The sequence below is a fragment of the Lepidochelys kempii genome, chromosome 11, assembly GCF_965140285.1.
Source record: "Lepidochelys kempii isolate rLepKem1 chromosome 11, rLepKem1.hap1, whole genome shotgun sequence".
Lineage (NCBI taxonomy): Eukaryota > Metazoa > Chordata > Testudines > Cheloniidae > Lepidochelys > Lepidochelys kempii.
In genome coordinates, this window is record NC_136390.1 from 74,056,147 (window position 1) to 74,078,882 (window position 22,736).

A 22,736-nucleotide genomic window follows, 5' to 3' on the forward strand; every position below is an offset into this window, starting at 1 on the left:
CTAGGCATTCTCATGAAATGTCTGGGCAGTTACAAAGGAACTCCCCGCAGTATACTCTACTCTACTGCTGTTTTGATTTCTTCTACAGTCAGACAAGCAAACTACAGCAAAACTATAAAAGAAGTGTGAATAACCTTTGTTCATCCTAAGATCAAAGCTTCTTTTGACCACTAATAAACATTTTGTCCTAACAAACCCCCAGCACAAGTCATTAATTAGATTTTAATTAGGATGAAGAGCCATACATAAAAATACAGAAGAAGCCCTTCCACACTGCTCTACTAAGCTGCCCATGCCAGCACAGAAAACAAGCGTTCCATTCCATTGTAGGTGTGTGTGTGCTCGCCACATGTACCGGTGCCAGAAATTTATACCCTTAGTGGTGTCCGTAGGGGACCGGCTCTGGTGTCCGTAGGGGACCGGCTCATATGCACCAGTATAAGGGATGCTGCCAATCCCCTCTCTCCCCCTCAGTTCCTTCTTAATGTTGGTGCTGGAACACTCCTCTTGCTCTAGCCAAGTGGTTTTTATTCAGTGGTTCTTTGAACTTTTGTAAATAGTTGTAATTAGCGATAGTTAACAGCCCAGCTCATGAGACAGGTCATGGTGTCCGACACCATCAGGTGGTCCAGAAACATCTACACAGAGCACATCATGGGACACTGTGAGTACTAGGACGAGTAAACAAGACCACCGATCAGGGAAATAACCCACTTCCTTCCCTGATAAACCAAGGGACGCACCCCACCCATGTACCTATTAGCTATACCAATACTGACTTGGACTCTAAATACATTCTGTGGGTGGCATACCTGAGATCACTTATTCACTGACGCTTTAAAAACTCCAGCACCCCAATCTGGGTCTATGCTGATTATGTACTATGTATGTATCTTGTGAACTTTGTAATCGATACTTGTAATCTCACATAACTCGAGCCTGACCTCAGATGTACTGTACCTTCCTTCTTAAATTTGTGTAATCTTGATTTTAAACATTAGCTTTAATAAAAAATTTTACTCTAGAGATGGATAGTCCCCTGAGGGACTTAGCCCAGGGATGGGGCATGCCCCGCTCCTCGGGCTTCAAGCTGTGCGATCACTGTAAGAAGCCCAAAGAATCGTAGAATATCAGGGTTGGAAGGGACCTCAAGAGGTCATCTAGTCCAACCCCCTGCTCGAAGCAGGACCAATCCCCAACTAAATCACCCCAGCCAGGGCTTTGTCAAGTCTGACCTTAAAAGCCTCCTAGGGAAAGAGATTCCACCACTTCACTAGGTACCGCATTCCAGTGCTTCACCACCCTCCTAGTGAAAACGTTTTTCCTAACATCCAACCTAAATCTCTCCCACTGCAATTTGAGACCATTACTCCTCGTTCTGTCATCTGGTACCACTGAGAACAATCTAGATCCATCCTCTATGGAACCCCCTTTCAGGTAGCTACCCCCTCATTTTTCTCTTCTGCAGTTCCCTCAGCCTCTCCTCATAAGTAATGTGCTCCAGCCCCCTATTCATTTTTGTTGCCCTCCCCGGACTCTTTCCAATTTTTCCACATCCTTCTTGTAGCGTGGGGCCCAAAACTGGACACAGTACTCCAGATGAGGCCTCACCAATGTCAAATAGAGGGGAACAATCATGTCCCTCGATCTGCTGGCAGTGCACCTACTTTTACAGCCCAAAATTCCGTTAGCCTTCTTGGCAACAAGGGCACACTGTTGACTCATATCCAGCTTCTCATCCATTGTAACCATAGGTCCTTTTCTGCAGAACTGCTGCCTAGCCACTTGGTCCCTAGTCCCTAGCAGTGCATGGGATTCTTCCGTCCACCCACGTCACCGGTACCAGCCAAAAGGCACAGAAAGCACACAGGAAGGGGGCACTCTCAGAGAACCCATGAGGGCAAGGATAAGGGAGAAGTTGAGCCTAGGCTGGCTCGGACCATCTCGCCATCACAGGAGGGCAGCCAGGCGGTCACCTCACCTATTGGGTCTAGTCTGCCCCACAATCTGCCTCCTACTCCAGGGAGTGATAGAGGCACGTGGTACCTCATGGAGCCGTCCATCCTGGAAGCCTTTAAAGCAACAAAGAACATCTTCTCCCTCCCAGTGCCGCCTACTCCTCAGGAAGAGAGGCCCAAGGACCCCTCACTCCCAACCATTTCTAGAGTAAAGCCTTTCATGGCACCCCTACAAAAATTGGCCCTGCAGCATTGTACTCCCCCATCTTACTCACCAGGGCCGTGCCAACAACCTCCGGAGCCACGCCTCAGACCACAGACCCTGTGGCCACTCGGTTAGTTCCTGGCACAGAACGCCGGACTCCAGGCACCGATCCCTTGGATCCCGACATCAGTCACCGCACTCGTGGTACCGGAACCCCAGCAGCAGTCACCCGACAGACGCTGCTCCCTGGTTCATAGGCGCCGCTTGCCAGAGCCTCCTCGGCGCTTTCCGGAGCTAGTCACCGGAGCGTCAGACAATCTCCATGTTCCCAGTCGCTGGAGCCTGCACGCTATCCTCAAAGCAGGTGGCATCGCTCCCTGGCTTATTACCAGGCCTATGGGCAGCACCACTGTCGCCGGATATGTTAAATAGATTGAGCTCTTGGAATCTATCACTAGATGACATATTTAATCATTCCTGTGGGTCTTCTCTGAACCCTCTCCAATTTTTTAATACCCTTCTTGAGTTCTGTGTACCAGAATTGGATCTGGTATTGCACTGGTGCCAAATACAGAGGTAAAACAGCCTTTCTACTTCTACTCGAGATTCTTTTGATTATACATCCCAGGATAGCATTTGCGCTTTGCCAAACTTATTGTAAAAGTCAGTATTACTTAGAAACACTAAAGAACTACCCTTAATATCTGTAAAGATAGGTATACTCCTGGCACATCTGTCTGATTATTTCTCCCATAAATGCGTTGTATGGGGAGTATGAAAAATGCTAAATCTCTTATGCAAATGAGGCAGTATGTAAGGTTACTTCAGAAGCCCACTTTAAAATGAATAGTTTTACGGAGGTAAAACAGTGAGGCTGAAAGAAGCCAGATAGAACGTCTCAAGTCATATTGGGTCCTGTGGAAAAGCACATGATGGGTATCTTGTTTAGGAGACCCTATGGACTGGGGAAGCAGTTGTTCTACATGTCTTAATTTCTTAAATTGTTAATTTACTCACAGTATGTTTTCTCCCTCTCCTTGCCCATGGACTATGCTTTGACATAGCAGGAAGGCTTGTGTTCCCCCATAAAGGCAGTGGTGAAGGCCCTGTGTTCCACATGCAATAGAGAGGCCTTAGAGAGAATAGAGAACATATTACTGTTGGGGAAATTCTGCATGAAAAAATTAAAAATTCTGCATATTTTATTTGTCAGAATAACACAATATAATCAAGCCAGTTTAAATTATTTTGTTAATTTATTTAAACTACAGTACAGAAAAACGTCACTAACTATTCAGGACTTTCTAAACACATGCGTGTCAAGTTACAAATACTTGGTAACCAATACCCTGCATTCCAGCTATAATCCTCGCTAGCTACTTTGAAGAGTGCTTGGTTCTGACTGTCCTGACATTTTATTGACCGCTTTTATAAACATTTTATTTTCCCTCAGTCTTTTTTTAAATGGGTAAGTAAAATAGATCCTGAATTGTAATCTACCCCATTGTGCCACTCAGGCACAGGAAAAAAGCGAAAGAGCACACAGATCTTCCTGACTGAGGATTCCCTTACTGTCATCTACAATAAGGCTCCTTTACACCACTCTGGCAATGTAAAGGATCCTTAAACGTTTTACACCTTTTTTTATGCTCCTGGGGGAATTCACTATAAATGGGAACAATTAACTAACAACAATAGGAACAACTATGCAGGCAGGCTGCTACATTTTCTGCTCTGCCCTAGGGGACAGAGACTGCCTAATACCTACCTCCAAACAACCTGAAGCCCTATCCCTCCACACAAGGCTGAGCGAGAGTCTCTCTTGGTTGCGCACACAGCTGCCCAGCCCTGCCTTCCCTCATGGTGACTGACGTCTCCACACATGCACGCCCAACCCCCATTCCTCCCGCGCTCATTTATGTCTCTGCCAGGTGCTATGGGTGCTCGAACCAACACGCCTGGGCTGCTAGGGAAGGGTGTTTGTTCCCTGCAGATTTCTTTGCTTCCCCATTTTTCTGAGGGGAAGCAAAGAAAACTGCAAGAGAAACAAATTCTGCATGTGCCCCAAGAGTATCATATTTTCTCTGAATAAACTGAGGCACTAAGGCCACTCCACTAAGGCCATTACATTACAGTAATGTAATTGAACATACGAATGGCCCCATTGACTTCAGTAAGACTAATGACATGCTTAAAGGTAGACGTGTCCTTAATTATCTGGCTGAATAAATACTGTGACAAAGTTCCTCCTCTACCTTGGTGGGTCTTGCGCTTATTGGTGGATTTGCTCGCCTTGGAGTTTCACGGCAGCCCTCAGTTTGGCCGTTTTTGTGAACCCACAGTCCAGGTCAACTCCTCCTGTGTCTGACCAGGAGTTGGGAGGTTTGCGGGGAACCCGGGCCCACCCTCTCCTCCGGGTTCCAGCCCAGGGCCCTGTGGAATGCAGCTGTCTAGAGTTCCTCCTGGAACAGCTGTGCGACAGCTACAACTCCGTGGGCTACTTTCCCATGGCCTCCTCCCAACACCTTCTTTATCCTCAACATAGGACCTTCCTCCTGGTGTCTGATAATGCTTGTACTCCTCCGTCCTCCAACAGTATGCATTCTCACTCTCAGCTCTTAGCGCCTGTTGCTCCCAGCTCCTTACACGCGCACCACAAACTGAAGTGAGCTCCTTTTTCAACCCAGATGCCCTGATTAGCCTTCCTAATTGATTCTAGCAGCTTCTTGATTGGCTGCAGGTGTTCTAATCAGCTTGTCTGTCTTAATTGTCTCCAGAAGGTTCGTGATTGTTCTGGAACCTTCCCTGTTACCTTACCCAGGGAAAAGGGACCTACTTAACCTGGGGCTAATGTATCTGCTTTCTATTACTCTCCATCTGGCCCGACCCTGTCACATATCCCCCCACTGCTCAACACTACGGGGTTTGGCAACTTGGGACGTCAGGCAGTGTACTCGTGACAAGCCATCTGCATTGCCATGGTGGCTTCCAGCCCGATGTTGTATGGTGAATTGGAAAGATTGTAGGGACAGGAACCATCTAGTCACCCTTGCGTTCTTCTCTTTATTTTGCTGCATCCGCTGGAGGGGTGCATGGTCGGTCACAAGGGTAAACCGTCATCCCAGAAGGTAATAAAGTAGTGTTTCCATGGCCCATTTCACAGCTAGGCACTCTTTCAACCGTGGCATGCTTCTGCTCTCTCAGGAGGAGTTTCCTGCTGAGGTAGAGGATTGGGTGTTCATCTCAGACCATCTGCGATAGGACAGCTCCCAATCCTACTTCAGATGCATCTGTTTGTAAAATGAATTCTTTGTTGAAGTCTGGGGCTATAAGCATGGGGTTACTGCAGAGGGCTGTCCGTAGATCCATGAATGCGTTTTCTGCAGCATCTGTCCACTTCACCATGTCTGGACCCCGAGCTTTTATCAGGTCTGTCAGGGGACTCGCTCTGGTAGCAAAATGGGGAATAAATCATTGGTAGTACCCCACCACACCCAGGAATGCCCAGTCTTGCTTTTTCCGATTCAGCTGGGGCCAATTTTGGATAGTCTCTAGTTTGTTTAGTTTAGGCTTGCCCATGCCCCTTCCTACAATGTAGCCAAGGTATTTAGCCTCGACTAGCCCTATAGCACACTTGGCTGGGTTGGCTGTGAGGCCAGCCCATCTTAGCGTGTCCAGAACCTCTTCCACCTTTCCTAAGTGGGTTTCCCAGTCGGGGGTATGAATAATCACATCATCCAGGTATGCCGCTGCGTAACTGGTATGGGGCCATAGGAGCTTGTCCATAAGACGCTGGAAGGTGGCAGGTGCCCCATGCAGTCCAAAAGGAAGAACAGTATATTGAAAAAAGAAAAGGAGTACTTGTGGCACCTTAGAGACTAACCAATTTATTTGAGCATAAGCTTTCGTGAGCTACAGCTCACTTCATCAGATGCTGTAGCTCACGAAAGCTTATGCTCAAATAAATTGGTTAGTCTCTAAGGTGCCACAAGTACTCCTTTTCTTTTTGCGAATACAGACTAACACGGCTGTTACTCTGAAACCTGTCAGTATATTGAAACAGATCCTCTGGTGTAGAGAATGTCATCTTTTCTTTCGCATCTTTGGCAAGGGGAATCTGCCAGTATCCCTTTGTTAAATCAAGGGTGCTGAAAAATCGGGCACTGCCCAGGCAGTCAACTGACTCATCGATATGGGGTATGCATCGAATTTGGATATCTCATTCAGCCGGCGAAAGTCATTACAAAACCTAGTGGTGCCATCAGGTTTGGGCACCAACACAATCAGGCTTGACCACTGACTGTGGGACTCTTCTATGATTCCCGCCTCCAACATCCTTCTTACCTCTGCCTTGATCTCCTCCCTTTTTGCTGCTAGGACCCGATAGGGCCTTAAAGTTACCTTTGCCCCAGGGTCTGTGATAATGTAGTGATATGCTTCGGTGGTCCCACCTGGTTTGGTTGATAACATGTCATGGTATCGGTTGATCATCTCAGTTATGTCCTTCTTCTGGTTTGGTGTCAGATCAGTGGATATCCTGATCTGCTCCTGCATGTTATTTCCCTGGATCGGGGTCTCTTGGGCCACTACACATGCCTCTCGTTGATGCCAAGGCTTTAAGAGGTTAATATGATAAATTTGTTCTTGTTTCCGGCGTCCTGGCTGCCGCACCTTGTATGTTACTTCCCCCATGGGTTCAGCTACCTCATAGGGCCCCTGCCATTGGGCCAAAAGCTTGCTTTCTGCCGTGGGTACCAACACTATCACCCGATCCCCTGGTTGGAACTGTCGGATTTTTGCCTGGCGATTGTAATGGGTTCGCTGGACCTCCTGCGCCTTTTCCAAATGTTCCCGTACAATAGGGGTGACCCGGGCTGTCCGTTCTCGCATCTGCAACACATGGTCAATTATATTTCTCCCCTCACTGGGTTCTTCTTCCCAGATTTCTTTTGCGATATCTAGTATGCCACGGGGGTGGCGTCCGTATAATAATTCAAAGGGGGAAAACCCAGTTGAGGCCTGAGGTACCTCCCAGATTGCAAACATAAGGTAGGGTGTCCTAATCATTCCCGTCCCGACTTACCACTTTCCTTATCATTGCCTTGGGGGTTTGGTTAAACCTTTCTACCAGCCCATCGATCTGCGGATGAAAGACTAGAATTCTCAGGGTATGTATATGGAGCAGTGTACAGAGGTCCTTCATTAGCTTTGACATAAAAGGGGTTCCTTGATCTGTTAATATCTCCTTTGGTAGCCCCACTCGGGCAAAGATCCCCACCAACTCTTTAGCTATCGTTTTAGAGGCCGTGTTCCACAGGGGGACGGCTTCTGGGTAGCGAGTAGCATAATCCAGAATGACAAGTATATATTGGTGGCCCCGGGCTGTCTTCTCCAGGGGTCCACTAGGTCCATGGCTATTCACTCAAAGGGAACCTCTGTGATGGGAAGGGGTACTAAAGGTGCCCTCAAGTGGGGACAGGGACTGTGCAGCTGACACTCCGGGCAGGATGCACAGTACCGCCGAACTTCTTCATGTACTCCGGGCCATAAGAATCGTCGCAGGACCCATGCCAGGGTCTTCTTTACTCCCAAATGCCCCCAAAAAAGATGACTATCGGCCAGACTTAATACAGCATTCGGGTGTTTTTGAGGTACTAGGATCTGCTGTATCTTCTGCCCCTATACTGATATAACCCGGTATAAGAGATTCTTCTTCATTATGAAGTAGGGTCCTGGTCCTTGGGTTTTCCCTTCCATGGGAACCTCATCTGTTTCGGTCACCTCCTTCCTAATGTAGTCGTACCTTGGGTCTTCACCTGGTCCCTTCCAAAATCTGCTCTCCCGGGGCTAATCTGCCCAAGATCTAGGGGGCCAGTCTCTGTTGCATCTACTGGTTCGGAGGCGTTAAGGTGTGGGTCAGACTCGGGTGCTTCTCCCTCCTGGGTGGCCTCCTTTTCAGCTGCTCGGGTCCGCCTACCTACAAGAGCTACCCTCTGGCTTTGGGCCAGTATTCAGGTTGCCAGGGCCTTAGCTGCCCTTCTTTCCCTTTTCGTCTTTCTACGCCGTCTGGGAGTGGAGAACAAATCTGGGGACATTTCAAAGAAGGTTGGGGGTTGACAGTCTACTGTGGATGCCTCACTACTTTCAGGGCTTCCCCCTTTCTCCAATTCCCCTACCGGGAGTAAGTCTTCAGACCCTGGGAAGTCCCTCCCTATGAACACCGGGTGTGGGAGTTTAGGGACTACACCTGCTGCTACCTCAGTAATGTTCCCCTGAATCTCGATTTTTACTGGGATGGTGGGGTAATAACCAACTGTCCCATGGATGCATGTTATCCCCATATGCTTGGCCCACAGCAGCTGACTACGCTTCACGAGCTTCCCTGAGACAAGCGTGATAGCACTCCCCAAATCAACCAGTGCTGTGGTCTCTACCCCATTTAGCTTCACTGGTTTGGTATACATATGTGGGATAAGTGAGACCCCACAAGGTAGATTAGGGAGCATGGGTCTGCCCACTTCCCCAGGTTACACTGCATAGGCTCCTCAGCATTGGGACACTGTGCAGCTCTGCGCCCCCATTCCCCGCAGGTGTAACATCCGTATGGAGCCCTAGGCGTTCCCTGGTCTCTTGGTTTGGGCAGTCTAACATCATGATCCTCTTCCCCCTCAGTGCTCCAACTCTTTGTGGCTTCTGGTGGGCCTTCAGCCCCTCTCTTTTTCCACCTGGGTTCTCCTCGTGGCCCAGTCACCCGAGCTCGAGGGCTTGGTGCTGCTAGTTTAACCTGGGGTGCTTCTTCCTTAACTGGTCGGGTCAGCTCCCTTGCCGTCCTTCGCCTTTCTACCAGCGTGACAACCTCATCATAGGTGGAGGGTTTGTTCTGGCTTACCCAGGCATGAAGGTCTGGCAGTAGTCCTCTCATGTATCAGCCGATGACCAGAACCTCTAGTATCTCCTCCAGACTCCGGGACTCAGTTCGTAACCACTTTCGTGTGAGATGGATGAGGGGTCTTTGTCTTCCTGGTATCTCCATTCATGATATCGCTGGGCCCGCACTGCGGCCGCAGATCTGGCCAGGATCTCTGCTTGCAGCTGGGGGTAGTCTGCCGCAGCCTGTTCAGGCAAATCATAGGCCTTCTGGGCCTCCCCACACAGGAATGGAACGAAGATGCCAAACCATTGTTTTCGAGGCCAAGCCTCCCGCAGCACTGTCCTCTCAAAGGCCAGGAGGTATGCCTCTACATCATTCCCCCGCGTCATTTTCTGCAGCCAATTGCTGGCCCGCATGATCTGCGTCCCATCATGGCCACGTTTCAGCTCTGTAAGGGCCTTTACCTGGTTTACCAGTTCTTGCAACATAGCCCGTTCTTGAGCAGCCTGGTCCATCAGCAGGCAATTAGTCTCTTGCTGTAGCCGCTCTGCCTCCTGTTGGGCGGCTGCCTGGACATGGGTAGTCTCCTGCTGGGCAGCTGTGGCTTGTATCAGTGCTCGCACTACATCCTCCATTGTGGTGAAAAAAAAAAAACCTTTCCTTTTTGTTTTCTCCCCCCAAACAGCCGCCTCCTTCCGTCGCGCTCTGCACACCAAATCCCACTGCTGACATCAGTTGTGACAAAGTTCCTCCTCTACCTTGGTGGGTCGTGCGCTTATTGGCAGATTTGCTCATCTTGGAGCTTCACGGCAGCCCTCAGTTTAGCCGTTTTTGTGAACCCACAGTCCAGGTCAACTCCTCCTGTGTCTGACCAGGAGTTGGGAGGTTTGCGGGGAACCCAGGCCCGCTCTCTACTCTGGGTTCCAGCCTAGGGCCCTGTGGAATGCAGCTGTCTAGAGTGACCTCCTGGAACAGCTGTGCAACAGGTACAACTCCGGGCCGGTTTTGTTCAGTATCTTAATAAATGATCTGGAGGATGGTGTGGATTGCACCCTCAGCAAGTTTGCAGATGACACTAAACTGGGAGGAGAGGTAGCTACGCTGGAGGGTAAGGATAGGATACAGAGGGACCTAGACAAATTGGAGGATTGGGCCAAAAGAAATCTGATGAGGTTCAACAAGGACAAGTGCAGAGTCCTGCACTTAGGACGGAAGAATCCCATGCACCGATACAGACTAGGGACTGAATGGCTCGGTAGCAGTTCGGTAGAAAAGGACCTAGGGGTTACAGTGGACAAGAAGCTGGATATGAGTTAACAGTGTGCCCTTATTGCCAAGAAGGCCAATAGCATTTTGGGATGTATATGTAGGGACATTGCCAGCAGATCGAGTGGCGTGATCGTTCTACTCTGTTGGACAATGGTGAAGCCTCATCTGGAGTACTGTGTCCAGTTTTGGGCCCCACACTACAAGAAGGATGTGGAAAAATTGGAAAGAGTCCAGGGGAGGGCAACAAAAATGATTAGGGGACTGGAACACATGAGTTATGAGGAGAGGCTGAGGGAACTGGGATTGTTTAGTCTGTGGAAGAGAAGAATGAGGGGGGATTTGATAGCTGCTTTCAACTACCTGAAAGGGGGTTCCAAAGAGGATGGATCCAGACTGTTCTCAGTGGTAGCTGATGACAGAATGAGGAGTAATGGTCTCAAGTTGCAGTGGGGGAGGTTTAGGTTGCATATTAGGAAAAACGTTTTCACTAGGAGGGTGGTGAAATACTGGAATGCGTTACCTAGGGAGGTGGTGGAATCTCCTTCCTTAGAAGTTTTTAAGGTCAGGCTTGACAAAGCCCTTGCTGGGATGATTTAGTTGGGGATTGGTCCTGCTTTGAGCAGGGGTTTGGGCTAGATGACCTCCTGAGGTCCCTTCCAACCCTGATATTCTATGATTCCTGGGCTACTTCCCCATGGCCTCCTCCCAACACCTTTATCCTCACCATAGGACCTTCCTCCTGGTGTCTGATAATGCTTGTACTCCTCAGTTCTCCAACAGTATGCGTCCTCGCTCTTAGCGCCTCTTGCTCCCAGCTCCTTACACACGCACCACAAACTGAAGTGAGCTCTTTTTTAAACCCAGGTGCCCTGATTAGCCTTCCTTAATTGATTCTAGCAGCTTCTTGATTGGCTGCAGGTGTTCTAATCAGCCTCTCTGTCTTAATTGTCTCCAGAAGGTTCGTGATTGTTCTGGAACCTTCCCTGTTACCTTACCTAGGGAAAAGGGACCTACTTAACCTGGGGCTAATATATCTGCCTTCTATTACTCTCCTGTTGCCATCTGGCCCGACCCTGTCACAATACCTAACTGAATTTTTGAATTAATAAGTGTATACCATTTGATAAGAAGACATTACGTGACCTAAAGAGTACAAAGCTTTTGAGATTGACTTCCATGCATTGTAGATTGCATTAAGACTCTGGGATACCAATGGCCTGTGATGGGTTTTTAGATGGGGTAAGATCCAAGTTACCCGGGAAAGAATTTTCTGTAGTATCTGGCTGATGAATCTTGCCCATATGCTCAGGGTTTAGCTGATCGCCATATTTGGGGTCGGGAAGGAATTTTCCTCCAGGGCAGATTGGAAGGCCCTGGAGGTTTTTCGCCTTCCTCTGTAGCATGGGGCACGGGTCACTTGCTGGAGGATTCTCTGCTCCGTGAGGTCTTCAAACTACAATTTGAGGACTTCAATAGCACAGATATAGGTGTGAGGTCTTTCTTAGGAGTGGTGGGTGAAATTCTGTGGCCTGCATTGTGCAGGAGGTCAGACTAGATGATCATAATGGTCCCTTCTGGCCTAAATATCTATGAATCTATGAATCTATGAAACAACACTTCATTTGGACACATTGTATGGTGGGATGAATGTCAGTTGATTTTCAGTAGAACTGATGTTTCTTAAAGAAAATTGAACCTATGCGCTCAAACTCCATAATATCGTTTGAGTTATGTGCTGGCTGATTCATGTTATTTTCTTATTTATACTTTTGAAGTATAGGTCTCTTAAATTTAGGCAGCATTTTTTTCATTAGATGACAGTAAAAAAAACAAATAAGCTTATTGGCCCTGACTGAGCTTTCAATATGCATTGTTGAAAATTGAAATTCTTTATAACACTGAGACATTCCGAAATAACATATGTAAATACCTAGAATTTCAGATAATTCTGTGCTGCTGGCAGGGTGTTGTTAATTCACTTAACTCCGACTTACGTAACACCTAGTGAAATGTATACAGATATTTTCATGTACCATGGATATGAATGACAGGTGAAATGGGATACCAATGTTTAAAAATTCCTTGGAGTTTTGATAAAAATTTCTGTATAGCATTAGTATTTTTTTTGAAAAAAAAGAAAAAACAATATTGTAGAACAAAGTCTAAACTTTTAGTTGTAGAATGGTAAGGGTTTAAACAACTACTAACTATTTTGAAACTTATCTCAAGATGAGGAGGGGATGAAGAACACCATGTAATACATTTGTCTGGGAAATTCCATGTGTTTTCTTTGGATGGTCATATCTTCCTTTGGAGATGTTTTGTTTAAGCATGTGGTTCCTTATTTTCATTCACATTGAAATTCTTGTTACAGGAAATGATTCTTATTAGTATATTCAGACCTGTAGCATCATTTGTAATACAGTAACTCCTCACTTAACGTTGTAGTTATGTTCCTGAAAAATGCAACTTTAAGTGAAACAGTGTTAAGCAAATCAAATTTCCCCATAAGAATTAATGTAAATGGGGGAGGGGGATTAGGTACCAGGGAAATTTTTTTTCACCAGACAAAAGACTATATATTATGTAGATATATAGATACACACACACACACACACACTATAAGTTTTAAACAAACAATTTAATACTGGTACACAGCGATGATGATTGTGAAGCTTGGTTGAGGTAGTGAAGTCAGAGGGTGGGATATTTCCCAGGGAATGCCTTACTGCTAAATGATGAACTAGCAATTGCCTGAGCCTTCAAGGGTTAACTTGTTAATGTAGCCTCACATTCTACAAGGCAGCATGAATGGAGGGAGGGGAGACAGAGACACACACCCTGTGTGTGGGAGAGAGAGAGAGAGCTGCACATTACTCCTTTAAATTCGCTGAGCCCACTCTAAGTTCACTGTCTTTTTAAGTTAATCTGCAAGCTGAGATGGCAGCTGCTGCCAGGAAGCTCCCTCCATCCTGAGCCCTGTCCTGTGTCCTCCCCTCTCCCTCTCCTTCTCCCCCCCCCCCACTCTATGGAAGATTGGGTAAGTGGGGTGCAGGAGCAAGGGGGAGGTGGACACTGTGACATTAGACCCCACCCCACACCCCCTGCACAGCAAGCAGGAGGCTCCGGGGAGCAGCTCCAAGGCAGAGGGCAGGAGCAGCACATGGCAGTGGGGGGAGGGACAGCTGAACTGCTGGCAATTGATAGCCTGCTGGGCAGCTGCGGCACAGGGAACTTAGGGGAACAACAGGGAGCTGATGGGGCGCTGCCGGTCCACCCTGGCAACCCACTAGCTAACCCACCCAACCCCCACTAGCTAACTTCAACGGGCGGCTCTTCCTGCAAGCAGTGGACAAAGCAGGCGGCTGCCAAACGACATTGTAAGGGAGCATTGCGCAACTTTAAACAAGCATGTTCCCTAATTGATCAGCAACGTAACAACGAAACAGCGTTAACCGGGACGACTTTAAGTGAGGAGTTCCTGTATTAGCTAATCTATGATACCCTGATTTTTTTTCTCCATTTTAAGGTGTTTCATACTTAGACACTTTCTTCATTTTATACCTTTAAAATACAGTGATTTCTCTATTCCAAACACAAAACGTAATTCAGACAAATACCATACAAGAATAAATAATATGAATGAAATCCTCATTTTAATGTAATTTATATTGTCGTATTTTTCTTTGTCAGAAGTCAGATGCTTTAACCAACTGTAGAATATGGTTCAGCGTAGCAGCCGTGTTAGTCTGTATCCGCAAAAAGAAAAGGAGGACTTGTGGCACCTTCGAGACTTACAAATTTATTTGAGCATAAGCTTTCATGAGCTACAGCTCACTTCATACATTGCATGCATATGTAGATACTCCATATATATGCACAATATACATAGCCACATTTATATGAAACATTGCTTTACTTTTTTTTAAAGTGTAGACCCAAACATCTAATCAATTAATTTATTTAAAATGTAAATTGGCTGTAACTGTAAATTATCTACCTTAAAGAATAAAGACTATACCATGAGGCTCTGAGTGTTCTCATGTCTATTGTCTACTTTTAAACTAATATTAGATCCTTCCCTTTAAAGCAGAGCTCTTTTTTTTCTGAACTAACGTGGAAGAAAGTGCAATTGATATTTAAATAGCCCCCTCTTTAATTTTGTCCTTCTGGCAAACAACAGATTTATATTCATTCCACTTGCTGTCTTTATGTAAATGGCCTATAACGTGATTTTGCCCTTCACTAATGGATTTCAAATTGAATTTTAAAATCATCTTGATGAGCCTGACACTTTTTAAAAGTATCTCCTTTATCTTTTTTTAAAGCAAATTTAGGTAGACATTTTTTTCTGTCCATGGTATATTCATGAAAAGCTCCTTCTCTAAAGTCTCATCAGAGAACAGTTTTGATGAGAACTTTTAAGCATTTGATCATGAAGTCGTCAACTTCCAATTTGTGTGCTGTTCTCAATTAAAACATTCTATGTTGCCATTCTACACACTCTAGAGGGAAATAAATCTGTAGCCAGACTTTGTTAAACAAAATCAGTTTGTAAATCCGACTTCAAGTCTGCTGAAGAAGTTTTACATTGTCAACCCTTGGGCACAAAGAATCAAGTGTATCAGTATTTAGTGGTGAGAGCATAGAACTTGCCAGTAAAAGGAATTAGACAGCAGAATTGCTGGAGAGTGGAGGAGGAGAAAGTTTGGGTAAGTTTACAAATCCAGTAAATGTTAGGAGCCCTGAAGCACTCAAGGAAATATTTCAAACATACTCAAGAGAGCACAAAGTTTACAAAAAAAGATGTCTTCCAGTGGGAATCTTTTCCCTTTCTCATGGCTTCCTTACCTATTGAAAAATATTTATATGAGACACATAGTGCTGGCAGTTCAGTTTCTTCTCTGATTCCTACTTAGGAGGGTGTGGTGAGGGTTCTGTGCACATCTCCTGACTCTTCCATTTGATGAATATAGCGTCTTGGAACATTCCCATGCCTGAAACTTTCATTTAAGGGGATAGTTAAAATGTGTATCATATGATGTAAAGGGGTTCAAATTTTACAAATTTCCTGTGGCCACAAACCTCTTGGCAGTCCTGATGACCTTAAGGTAGTTACACATTTTAAGATAAACTTTTGAAGTATTGTGTGTGTGTTAGTCATACGACAATCCTTGAACTATGCTTGGGAAATTAAGATAATTATTCTTTTGTTATCCGCTATAGAGGCCCATTGATTTATTAATTTATAGAATATCCATTCCAAGGCTCTGCCTTTGTGATAAGCTTAGTAGTCAGCAGTGGAGTGATTATAAATATATTATAGGTGAATATCTTACTTTGTATTAGATCTCATGAACTTTAGAACAAATCATACTGCAAACCATTATCTCCAGTCCATAGGTAAAACATTGTAACATGCTTTTTTATAAAAAGCACTATTAATCCTGATCATTAGTGTTTTAACAGAACTAGTGCAGAAGGTATCTGTTGGTATTTTTTCATTATACTGATAATGCTTCATTCCAATTATTATGTCATATAATTAATTTCCCTTACATTTCTGTGGAATACTTCACTGAAGATTAGCCAATATAGTTAGCAGAAAACGATGAATAAGATGATGTTAAATGGAACTCTGCATTCAGTGATGACTTTTCCTTTCTTTGTACAGCATCTGAACCCAACCTGAAGTTACGATCCAGATTAAAGCAGAAAGTTGCTGAAAGACGGAGCAGTCCCCTGTTACGCAGGAAAGATGGCCCAGTGGTTACTGCTCTGAAGAAGCGTCCCCTGGATGTCACAGGTATGTTAACATAAGAACATAAGAACAGCCATACTGGGTCAGACCAAAGGTCCATCCAGCCCAGTATCCTGTTTGTCAACAGTGGCCAATGCCAGGTGCCTGTGAACCTAACAGGTAATGATCAAGTGATCTCTTTCATGCCATCCATCTCCACCCTCTGACAAACAGAGGCTAGGGACACCATTCCTTACCCATCCTGGCTAATAGCCATTAATGGACTTAACATCCATGAATTTATCCAATTCTCTTTTAAACCCTGTTATAGTCCTAGCCTTCACAACCTCCTCAAGCAAGGAGTTGCGCAGGTTAACTGTGCGCTGATTGTAGAAGAACTTCCTTTTATTTGTTTTAAACATGCTACCCATTAATTTCATTTGGTGACCCCTAGTTCTTATATTTTGGGAACAAGTAAATAACTTTCACTTTCTCAACACTACTCATGATTTTCTATACCTCTATCATATCCCCCCTTAGTCTCCTCTTTTCCAAGATGAAACGTCCTAGCCTCTTTAATCTCACCTCGTATGGGACCTGTTCCAAACCTCTAATCATTTTAGTTGCCCTTTTCTAATGCCAGTATATCTTTTTTTGAGATGAGGGGACCTCATCTGTACGCAGTATTCAGGATGTGGGCATACCATGGATTTATATAAGGGCAATAAGATATTCTCCATCTTATTCCCTATCCCTTTTTTAATGATTCCTAACATTCCGTTTGCTTTTTTGACTGCCACTGCACACTGCGTGGACGTCTTCAGAGAACTGTCCACGATGACTCCAAGATCTTTCTCCTGATTAGTTATAGATAAATTAGCCCCCATCATATTGTGAGTATAGTTGGGGTCATTTTTTCCAATGTGCATTACTTTACATTTGTCCACATTAAATTTCATTTGCCATTTTGTTGCCCAATCACTTAGTTTTGTGAGATCTTTTTGAAGATCTTCACAGTCTGCTTTGGTCTTAACTATCTTGAGCAGTTTAGTATCATCTGCAAACTTACTGTTTACCCCTTTCTCCAGATCATTTATGAATAAGTTGAATAGGACTGGTCCAAGGACTGACCCTTGGGGAACACCACTACTTACCCCTCTCCATTCTGAAAATTTACCATTTATTTCTACCCATTGTTCCCTGTCTTTTAATCAGTTCTCAATCCATGAAAGGATCTTCCCTCTTATCCCATGACAACTTAATTTATATAAGAGCTTTTATATAAGAGCTTGTCAAAGGCTTTCTGGAAATCTAAGTACACTATGTCCACTGGATCCCCCTTGTCCACATATTTGTTGAGCCCCTCAAAGAACTCTAATAGATTAGTAAGACATGATCTCCCTTTACAGAAGCCATGTTGACTTTTGCGTAACAATTTATGTTCTTCTATGTGTCTGACAATTTTATTCTTTACTATGGTTTCAACTAATTTGCCCGGTACGGACGTTCGACTTACCGGTCTGTAATTGCCAGGATCACCTCTAGAGCCCTTCTTAAATATTGGCGTTACATTAGCTATCTTCCAGTCATTGGGTACAGTAGGTGATTTAAAGGACAGGTTACAAACCGTGGTTAATAGTCCCGCAGTTTCACATTTGAGTTCTTTCAGAACTCTTGGGTGAATGCCATCTGGTCCCAGTGACTTGTTACTGTTAAGTTTCTCAATTAATTCCAATTTTGGGTAATTGTTGGATAAGCAACTGAAAGCCATGCCTCTTGTCGCATTCTATAGAAGGCTCCCAGCTTTAAAACCTGTTTATATATCTGATTAATTCTTCAGTCAGGATTTCTGTACTCCCTTTGGCACCCTTAACCCTTTAGTCCTTGGACATTCATCAATGAAGGCATTGTTTCCAAGTCCACAGGCTCTGTTTCACAACTCTAGTTTTTAATCTTGTGTTAATCAGATATAGATATGGTGCCAGTGCAGTATTTCAAGATGGTAGAAATTACGGGTTGTTGGGAAATACAGCATGAAATGTCTCAAAGGCATTTCTACTAATGTCCATGGATCCAGGTGCTAAGCATAATTCATAACTGTACCACTCCAATGATAAATGCTTTTGACGCCATATTATTTTGGGCCTTATGCAGACCTCCATTGTTCTTCATCAAACAATTAATTTAAATTAGGACCGTCAAGCAATTAAAAAAATTAATTGTGATCGTGAGATTAAACAACAATAGAATACCATTTATTTTTAATATTTTGGATGTTTATTACATTTTAAAATATATTAATTTAAATTACAACACAGAATACAAAGTGTACAGTGCTCGCTTTATATTTATTTTTTATTACAAATATTTGCACTGTAAAAACCAAAAAAATTCACCTCATACAAGTACTGTAGTGCAATTTCTTTATCATGAAAGTTTAACTTACAAATGTAGAATTATGTACAAAAAACTGCATTCAAAAATAAAACAATGTAAAACTTTAGAGTCTACAAGTCCACTCAGTCCTACTTCTTGGTCAGCCAATCACTCAGACGAACAAGGTTGGTTACAATTTGCAGGAGATAATGCTGCCTGCTTCCTGTTTACAATGTCACCTGAAAGTGAGAACAGGCATTCGCATGGCACTGTTGTAGCTGATGTTGTAAGATATTTACATGCCAGATGCGCTAAAGATTCATATGTCCCTTCATGCTTCAACCACCATTCCATAGGACATGGTTCCACACTGATGATGGGTTCTGCTTGATAATGATCCAAAGCAGTGTGGACTGATGCATGTTCATTTTCATCATCTGAGTCAGATGCCACCAGCAGAAGGTTGATTTTTCTTCTTTGGTGGTTTGGGTTCTGTAGTTTCCGCATCAGAGTGTTGCTCTTTTAAGACTTCTAAAAGCATGTTCCACACCTCGTCCCTCTCAGATTTTGGACAGCACTTCAGATTCTTAAAGCTTAGGTCAAGTGCTGTAGCTATTTTTTAGAAATCTCACATTGATACATTCTTTGTGTTTTGTCAAATCTGCTGTGAAAGTGTTCTTAAAACAATTATGTGCTCGGTCATCATCTGAGACTGCTATTATTACATGAAATATATGGCAGAAGGCAGGTAAAACAGAGCAGGAGACATACAATTCTTCCCCCAAGGAGTACAGTCACAAATGTAATTGACACATTTTTTTTTTTTAACGAGCATCATCAGCATGGAAGCATGTGCTCTGGAATGGTGACCGAAACATGAAGGGGCATACGAATGTTTAGCATATCTGGCATGTAATACCTTGCAACGCCAGCTACAAAAGTTCCATGTGAACGCCTGTTCTCACTTTCAGGTGACATAAATAAGAAGCAGGCAGCAGTATCTCCTGTCAAAGTAAACAAACATGTTTGTCTTAGCGATTGGCAGAATGAGAAATAGGACTGTGTGGACTTGTAGGCTCTAAAGTTTCACACTGTTTTATTTTTGAATGCAGTCATGTAACCAAAATAATCTGGATTTGTAAATTACACTTTCTTGATAAAGAGATCGCACTTCAGTCCTTTTATGAGGTGAATTGAAAAATACTATTTCTTTTGTTTATCATTTTTACAGTGCAAATATATGTAATAAAAAATAATATAAAGTGAGCACTGTAAACTTTGTATTCTGTGTTGTAATTGAAATAAATATTGAAAATGTAGAAAAATATCCAAAAATATTTAATAAATTTCAATGGTATTCTACTGTTATAAGTGTGATTAATCGCAATTATTTTTTTAATTGCGATTAATTTTTTTGAGTTAATCACTTGAGTTAACTGCGATTTTTGACAGTCCTACTTTAAATATAAAAACACGCTATGTGTTGTTTTACAATAGATGATGATATACTCAGAAGTTACTTATTTCACAACCTCTTGCAAAAAGTAATCAACATTTCTTTTTTGGAGAAATTTCATATTAGGAGGTAGACTAGGTAAGATTCTAGATTATCATAAAGTTTAATTTTTAGCACCATCTAGAGAGAGCTGTGTGTAAGTATATTTAGACAACCACTTTTTGCTTTTCTCAGACCTCCCTGGCACTTCAGAGCACAGTGTCACAATTCATGCAGCTTAAAATTCAGCTCTGCTCTGAAAAGTGGCTCAGTAGAAATGGCATCATGGGTTCCATGAGTGTATGTGTGGGTGTGTTATCTCCTTACCAAATGTTCTTGGTTTACAAGCAGGAGATGCTTTTTCTAACCAGCAGCCCTGCAAACTCCACAACAGAGCTGAGAAGCATGCTTATTTCTTTCCTTCTTATGCTACTGCCTGTTACAAAGGTTCTGCAGGCCAAATTAGGGCCTTTGTAACACTTGTGCAACTTCATTGTTTTCAGATGGTGCCCTCTGTGACACCTGTGCACACCCGTCTTTGCTGGGTGTCTACAGATGTAACTGACTGGAATTAAGTTTTGAAAAAAAACAAAAAAAGAGGCGGCTGATCAACAGCCAGGAATAGATTCCTGCTTACGCTCTTAGCTGCCTGGGTTCCTGCTGCACTAATAGGAATGAAAAGCATGAACGTTTTATTTTGGTCATTTCAGTCAGCGGGTCAGACTCTAGGTAAATACGGAGTTCATGTGTTGAGTTGAAAATGCCATTTTTACAGCCACTTTTCAGGGGAAAAGTGTACTTTTAATCCACAGAGAATATCCCTGGATGAAATTAAGGCTTGAATGTATCACAAAGATAAATTGAGTGCCACATGTTTTTCTTTTGTTTAGGTAATAAACGTGGAATCCAATAAATCATAGCTTATGACCTGTTACTTACAGAAGTGCATGTGTTTTCTATCCAACCAAAATGTTCTTTCTACAAAGTCTAGGTTTTCATTAAGAGCCACATGTGCCCATTGTGGAGAAAGTTGAAGGGCAGTAGTGAAACTTCAGGTTAATTGGATTTTCTTCACTCAAAATGTTGGTGCTTAGTGCTCACTTAATTGGACAGAGGAAGACCAACACTGGCAGCAGGAGGCAAGGCACAAGAAAGAGTAATGAGGCTGTTTTTACACAGAATCACCTTTTATTTCCAAAATTATGTTCTAAAGGTATGAAGGCCGGCTTTACATTCATGAATAAAGCAGTATGTTATGGAGTGCTACAGAGATCTCACAACCTCAGAAAGTAATTTTATTTCAAAGCACAGTGATGTTGGGGGGAAAAAAAGGAGGATTTTCTGCCTCAGTGCTCTGATTGCTGAGTGTCTGCGCTCCTGTCAGCTGGGGTGATGGTCACATGTCTAATTAAGGAGGAACCACATCCTTGATCAGCATTTTAAAAAGAAGTCTTTGGTTAATTTCTTCTCCAACTCTCCAATAGTCACTTTGAAAGAGCCTTTCTCCACTTCCAGTGTCATCACTGAACTAAATGAGCATCTTGGTAATGTCATAGCTCTCATATCTTTGCAATAGAATAGAAAATACATTGCTATTTTGGGCAAGTCCATGGATGAAAAGAATTTCCTTTTGTTTGTAGGTTAACTTCATATAGGAAGGAATAGTGCTGAGTACTAATTTTTGCTTACAATGTCAAGAATAAGGCTTTGGGCAGCGGAAAAAGGTTCTCCTGTTTGTTCAGTAAGCATGCTCATACATGTATGTGTTTTTCTGTCCCATCTAGTGGCATGGAGACCACTTAAAGAGAGAGAGAGATAAGTGTGTTTGCTCTACAGCCTTATCTCCCAGCCGGTTGACTTTTAGCTCATGTGGTAGAGGCTCATGCACTAAGCTCCAGAGGTCCCCGGTTCAATCCCACCCACCGACGACCAGGGTCTGTCGTTATTACATATAGATACTCAAATAAGTCATGTTGTTGGCTTCTCATTCTTCACAAGTGTATTGGGAAGCATGACTTGAGAAGTCATAGTATTGTTTGGAGGGTGTGGAGAAGATAGTTGCGGAAGCTCAGAGACGGTTCCATAGTTTCATGGCTGGTACATGTGGTAGCAAATGGATGTCGATCCACTAGAGCCTATAGAGTCACATAGGTAAAATGCATAGTGCTTGGAATAATCAGATTAGTAGCAGATTTATAGAAAGAAAATACCTTTGAGTATGTGACGTCTATTGATTACTAGGTAGGCAGTCAGTTTTAGATTGTTACTTAATCCTTAAATTTCTCTTGATTATAGAGGACAGTAAAATCTACTTATTTACTCTACTCCTACCATAATATGTGCCGAATTACTCCACTAACCAGTTTAAGGGGGTTTCAGCAATTAAATAACTAAAACAAAGTTGTTTCATGTCCCCAAAGTCATACCAGTTGGCTCCATTTCCACGGAGACATCCCAGTGAAATGTCCCAGATTACATCAGGCTGTTATGTCAAAACTACCTGAAAATTATACTGGGGTCAGCCAAATCCTATTTTCTCATAGTTGGAGTGGCTGTCAAAAGGTCGCAGTGATTGCTGCTTTCTAACTAGTCTTGGAAGGCTTAGATTGCTATTGGTAAATGTTGGTGAACATTGATTTCACTGTGCAACCACAAACTGACAAAAAAAAGTATTTTGAGTGATGACCGTCAAAATTTACAGATAGGCAAAATAAGAAAAATGCTGCTGGAGAACTTATTAGAGTTTGATTTTAAGGTTATTTAATTTATATAGTTTGACGTGTGATGCTGACAATTTGTGTTTTAACAGTTATAAAGCTTTA

General features: G+C 43.6%; 1 protein-coding gene across 11 annotated transcripts in view; it reads left to right on the forward strand.

The window, feature by feature from the left end:
• The window catches only part of HDAC4 (histone deacetylase 4), a 468,350-nt gene that overhangs the window by 334,541 nt on the left and 111,073 nt on the right, over positions 1 to 22,736 (forward strand). For all 11 annotated transcript variants that reach the window (XM_073306829.2, XM_073306834.2, XM_073306828.2 and 8 more), the window contains one exon: positions 15,978 to 16,109. In XM_073306829.2, coding sequence (XP_073162930.1) covers positions 15,978 to 16,109 — 132 coding nt within the window. The remainder of the gene's footprint in view (positions 1 to 15,977; positions 16,110 to 22,736) is intronic.